At 36.4% G+C, this 5,856-nt stretch overlaps 1 protein-coding gene across 1 annotated transcript in view; it reads right to left on the bottom strand.

Moving 5' to 3' along the window:
• Positions 1–1,936: 1,936 nt before the first annotated feature.
• Positions 1,937–5,856, bottom strand: part of mkln1 (muskelin 1, intracellular mediator containing kelch motifs) — a 38,698-nt gene continuing 34,778 nt past the window's right edge. The window contains exon 15 of the mRNA XM_040153098.1: positions 1,937–5,174. Coding sequence (XP_040009032.1) covers positions 5,053–5,174 — 122 coding nt within the window. The 3' untranslated portion in view covers positions 1,937–5,052. The remainder of the gene's footprint in view (positions 5,175–5,856) is intronic.

Genomic DNA, 5,856 nt, shown 5'->3' with positions numbered 1-5,856 from the left:
GTTCTGCAGTTTTGTTGTAAAGCTTTCAGTAATACCTAAATATGGCAACTAGGGGGCAGAAACACCACTGAGGCAGCAGTTAAGAAAACCTGAACAAAATACAGTCTTTATTCATTATATACATTACATACAATGCAATACTACAAGGCTTTCTACACATTCACTGAGAGTACCAGCCTTTAAACCAGCCTGAGTCCCACCCAGGGATTAAGAGGAGGATGGAAAAACAAAAAAAGAGGGAAAAATACAAAATAACAATCCATACAGCAAACTTTGTTGTATAGAGGAGCTTTACCCTAAAACAGCAAAAAGAATGGCATTTGGCATTGTGTCTTTTACAAAGGTGCTTTCAATTAGTCTTTTTAAACAGTTTTCTTCTGGCACAACAGAAATAAATGCTACAGCAAGCATGATGAGCCCTAAATGTTGTCTAAATACCATCAATGATCCCTCACATAGCTTTTCATTTTCTAGGATATAAGCATCCTTTGTTGCTCTGGTGCCTTTTTTTTTAATAATCACAGATCTGTTTCCATTTTAGTTGATATAACAGCAGAGAAATCATGGGCAAAACAGACATGAACAGACATTTACCACACATGCCATCCTCCTCCAACAAAACAAACATTAACACACAACAACCAAACAATCAGAATACTATCAAGCAATATCTCAATTGTGATGAATTACTACAGGTTTTATTTCCCTCCCTCTTCTGATGCTAAACTGTCTGTAAAAAACAAACAAAAAACACACACAAAAAAAACTGAAGCTCAGTGTCAAGTGATGGAAACTACTCATCTCTGGTGTGAACACACCAGTAACATTATTTATAGTGATGATAGGTACAGCAGAGCACCTACAGTCACAGTAAACATCATTTTATAAAATGGTTCACTCAATGAATTTTTTTTGTTGTAGGATAAATATTCCACATCAAGTGCATTCAATGTAAAGCATCAAACTGTTCAACGCAGATAGGGTTTGTAGGAAATAAGCTCTCATCTGGCACTTAAAGGATCATACCAATGATTTTTGTTCTTCAAATTTCTGCTCATTTGCTACTAATCACCTATCCCTAAAGGAATAATTGGACATTTTAGGAAATAGATATATTAGACGAGTTAGATGAAAAAATTGTTAGCACTCATATCTATACACTAAATATGAAGCTACAACCAAATGATGATTAGCTTAGCATAAAGACCAGAAACAGGGGGAGACAGCTAGCCTGGCTCTGTCCAAAGGTGAAGAATATCCATCTAACAGCACCTGTAAAGCTCACTGGTTAACATGTTATAACTTATTTGTGCGCAAAAAATCTGTGCAAAAACTGAATTTTAAAACTGAAGAGTTGTGGTTTGACAGGGGATTATGTCCAAGGCTATACAGTATGTTGGCCGGGTGCAGTGACTTCCCCGAAGCTTGGTTTCACTGTGAGGATGCCAGGCAGCAGGCAGAGACTCCAGTGTTAATCGGTGAGCTTTAGAGGTGCTGGTAGTCAGACTTGTCTTTGGAGAGAACCCCTGCTTCCAGTCTTCATGCTAAGCTAGGCTAACTGCCTGCTGGATCTAGGTTCATATTAAAGCGTACAGACTTGTGATTGGTGGTGATTTTCCCTGCTAACTCTCAGCAAGAAAGCAAAAATACTGAACTATTCCTCTAACATTAGTGCCAACCATTGTCCAAAACATATTGCTCTTGTCCAGCCTTCTGTGTATCAACTGGTTTCAGTTCACTTCAGCAACATATAACAAATATATTTTTACTTGTGACATACTATAGGTAACCCATCACAGCAAAGATCATGTCTTGGTTTGATTTTGTACAAGTGACATGCCTCTATCAACTGATTTTTACAGCTACCTGCAAAGCAGCACACACACTGAAAAACCACCAGTCAGAGGTTTAAAAAAAAAAAAAAAAAAAGTAATTTTTGAAAAAAGTACATATTCTTCCTTTTCCTAATTAAAGGCTGAGTTCATAAGCAAATTCACTGTTGCTCACTTTCATGGTGGCCAATTTTAGCATCTTTTATTACTGCAGAAGATATGATAGTACGTTAGTACAATAATGTTTTATTATGTTTTAATATTTACCTAGCCCCAGTTTGTGTCTTTCATGTATTTCCATTACATTCAAATCACTGAGCTGAGCATCCAGTTTTCTGAAAAATAAACCACGGACAATATTTAAAAACTACAGATCTTTTAACAATACTTGTTGCTGTTTTCAGAGAAATTCCAGAATTCTTATTGACTTTACTGACCAAGTGTATAAGTAAATATTTTAAAACATCATTTTCTAATCTAGATAAAGACACTAACTGGAAAAGAAGACACACTGTGTCATTACTTAATTTGTACAACATAAACAATGACCAAAATGTGTTTTTATTATTTATTATATTTGTAAACATTTTTACCTTACATTATTTTATTTTCATACACAGTTAGCATAATTATATTTTGTGTGTTGTCATTTCTGCCTCCCTGGAGCAGGAAATGGAGTAGGAACTTTAAAAAAAAAAAAAAAAAAAGGTTCAAAATAGCTGTTAGCTGTTAAACAACCTTCTGGTGTTTTTAAAGATCAACAAGGATTTATCTTTAAGAAAAACAGATTCTTAGATCTGTGACTCAGATAAAATGTGAACATATGAGACACACAAACTGGTGAGATTGGCTGTTGTTTTCTCACCTGACTAATGAACATTGCTTTTTGTCCATGGGATGTTAGTGATCTCACCTCCACTGAGAAACAATCTGTTAGCATCTGAGTGAGACTCACAGAAGACAACAAACTAGGAAACTGAAAGGTGGGAGTTTGGGTGAGCAGTGAGCCCCAATGAGCATTGACCCCAAAACCTAAGTATGATTTGGTGACAGCAGGTAAACACGAAGCTACTCAACTTCAACTGAATGCGTGCAACTGGTCAGCACCACTGTCCAAAAGTCAGCACGTCTGCTAGACTTGTACTGAATGAGTCAAATAACAGCAACCAGCTCTGTGTCTGTAAAAGGAACTCTGGCCACTGAGATTTCTTGGTTTTGATTGGCTGGAAGGTGTGGATTAACCTTTAGAAAAAGTATAACTGGACACCGGTGACTCAGGTGTTTTGTTTTTTTTCCCATTTTAAATCAATGTGCCACTAATGAACTCTCTCCAGTGAGGCTTAGCTAAATAGCAAAAGCAAATAGGGTTATTCATGTAACCAATAAAATAGTTATAAACAGCTGTTAAGTGAGAACCACACAAATTTAAATCTAAACATGTTTGATATTTGTTTGAATATGGATAATCAAATCATGGTACAAATGGTGGAAAGGGGAAAGAGCTGCTGAGTAACATAATCATAGTTCTGGTGTACAGGGACTATATTTCATTAGAGCTGAAACAATTAGCTGATTAATCAATCTGTCAATTGAAGGAAAATTAATAGTAAACTATTTTGAAAATAGAGTAATTGTCTGAATTGTTTTTTTTAGCAAAAAAATATACTAGTTTTGGGCTGTGTGAAAATCCTTTTTTTCCTCTATTTTATATCACTGCAAACTGAATATCTTTGGGTTTTAGACTGTTTTTTGGATTGGACAAAACAAGACATTTGAAGACATTAGCTTGAGCTCTGGGAAACTGTGATGGGCATTTTTTTCTATCATTTTGTAGACCAAAGGACTAACTGATTTAGTTAAAGTTTAAGTTAAACAGCAGATCAGTCAATAATAAAAATAATACTTAGTCGGAGCCCTATATTTCATATTATTTAAAACAGAAAAGCAAGATCAAAAATGAGTTATACAAGTAATAAAACAACTTGTGTTTTTAATTTCATGACATGGCATTTTTTTGTAAATTTTTCCCAATAGGTTATGATGAGTATTACATGTAGAGCCTGAATTTCTGATGAAGAGGGACAGGGAAGAGCATGATCCAGCACAGAATCTTTTCAATCCACGAATCTTTGAAGAAAAATCTTATAATTATATTTACATATTCTGTACACCAGTTAGAATTAAGCTTCAGTCCATGAATGACCGAGGACAGATATTTTACATGGTTAACAACCAAATCAATATAAATGTATATTTAGATATATATTAAACTATCTCGTAAAATCAGTCCTCTATTGTTACTACAATACTATTAAAAATTTTGACTTATTTTTCAACCTGAACGGCTGTCTCAGTCATAAATAGGGGCATTGTTAAAGAAAATTCTAGCTAACAAATCATCAAAATGAAAGCTGACATTAAGCCAGATGTGTCTTTAAAATTTTGCAGAAGAGATGCTTAAAATGTAATAAAAGAGAATGAAATGGTTTCCTGATTCATGTTCACACCATCCTGTCTTCAAATAAATCAAATAGCATTGAATTTGAACTTAACTTTCACTACAACTGGACTGAACGGACGTCATCTCATCATCTGTTTTGCCTCAAACATGTCGATGGACGCCTATGGTCAATTGTGTCGGTGTTTGCATGGGTACACAGCACAAATCTAAACTCTTAAGAAAAGGAAGATTCAATGAAAAAAAGACTGCAAACAAATGTGTGCAAATCCTCTTTTTTGGCCTAAACTTTTCTGGGAAGAAAAATCAAACCAAGATGAAAACTCAAGTGATGTTTGGCAGAGTTAAGAGGTGCTTTGTGTTCTCCAAGAAATCTTCATCTGCAAGAAAAAAATGGAAGGGATATTCTGGGCAAGAAGGGAAAAAAACAAACAAACAAACAAACAAAAAAAACACACACACACACACACACACACACACACACACACACAGTCGTGGAATTTCCCTCGTAAATGAAAATACAGTGACGCTGATGGATGTGCGTTTATAACTGTCACTGTCATGTAACACAGCCTGTGACAGCAGCAGGTCAGTGTGATGGAGGTGGAGCTGTTCTACATGTGTACTCCCACTAGCAGGGTTCAGGAATAGAAAAAGAACTGGTCTCTGTCTCCTCCGTCCCATCAGGTGCATGGGTGGTGTTCAGTCAGTCCAGTGGTTGAGATGAAGGGGGAGGGAGAAGTGCATCAGAGGTGGGAGGGGCTAGAGGGTGATGAGGTCTACCAGGTTGCCCTTGGGCGGGGTCATACTGTCTGGGAAGAAGTTGACAAGCGTGTCAAAGAGCTGTGTTCGCTGAGCATATGTCTGGTCTACGTCTGAGAAACCTGACACAGATGAGAGGAAACAGAAATCAGAAAAAAACTGTTAATTTCAACTACAGTCTAATGCTATAGACAGCAGAATGTCAAGGAAACATGGACAACATTCATTAGCTGTCTTCTTCCACTTCCAGTAATTTTCAGTTTCCCAGGATGCATTTTGACAACATGAAGAAAAGTGGAGTGGTAGACCAGTGATAGTGATGGCACAGCAGGAGGAAGATAGTAAGTGGGTTTCTATCCAAATGTAGTGCAAATTTTAACAAAATTTCAAGAAAATCTGCACAAGAAAATGTGTGTTAATGCGTGTTTCCATCCACTACCGTTATGTGAATATTAAGAGTTGGTACCTCATGATAAACAGTTGGTAGAGCTAATTCTCCAGTCATTGCTATTAAACTATTGCAGAAGAAGAGGACAGATTGAGATGAGGTCATTAAAAGAGCTCCAGTCAAAGCTCAAAATTTGGAAAACGTGATGGAAATCTGACATTTCTGTTTGTTTAATGTATTAATGTGAGGAAAGGTTAAAGTCTCCTCATTGCTCGACACAGATGTTTTCAACTACCGCTATTTTTTGTCTCTTCAGCAGACGTTAGTCACACTATTTGTGTACGTCATGATTCTGTTTCATTGCACTTTCACATTTTGCTTTTATCAATAGAGCAACTTTTCCACCTCAGCCAAGC

Source organism: Xiphias gladius, chromosome 2, assembly GCF_016859285.1.
Source record: "Xiphias gladius isolate SHS-SW01 ecotype Sanya breed wild chromosome 2, ASM1685928v1, whole genome shotgun sequence".
NCBI classification, from domain to species: Eukaryota; Metazoa; Chordata; class Actinopteri; order Istiophoriformes; family Xiphiidae; genus Xiphias; species Xiphias gladius.
This window is presented reverse-complemented; position numbering and strand designations above follow the sequence as displayed.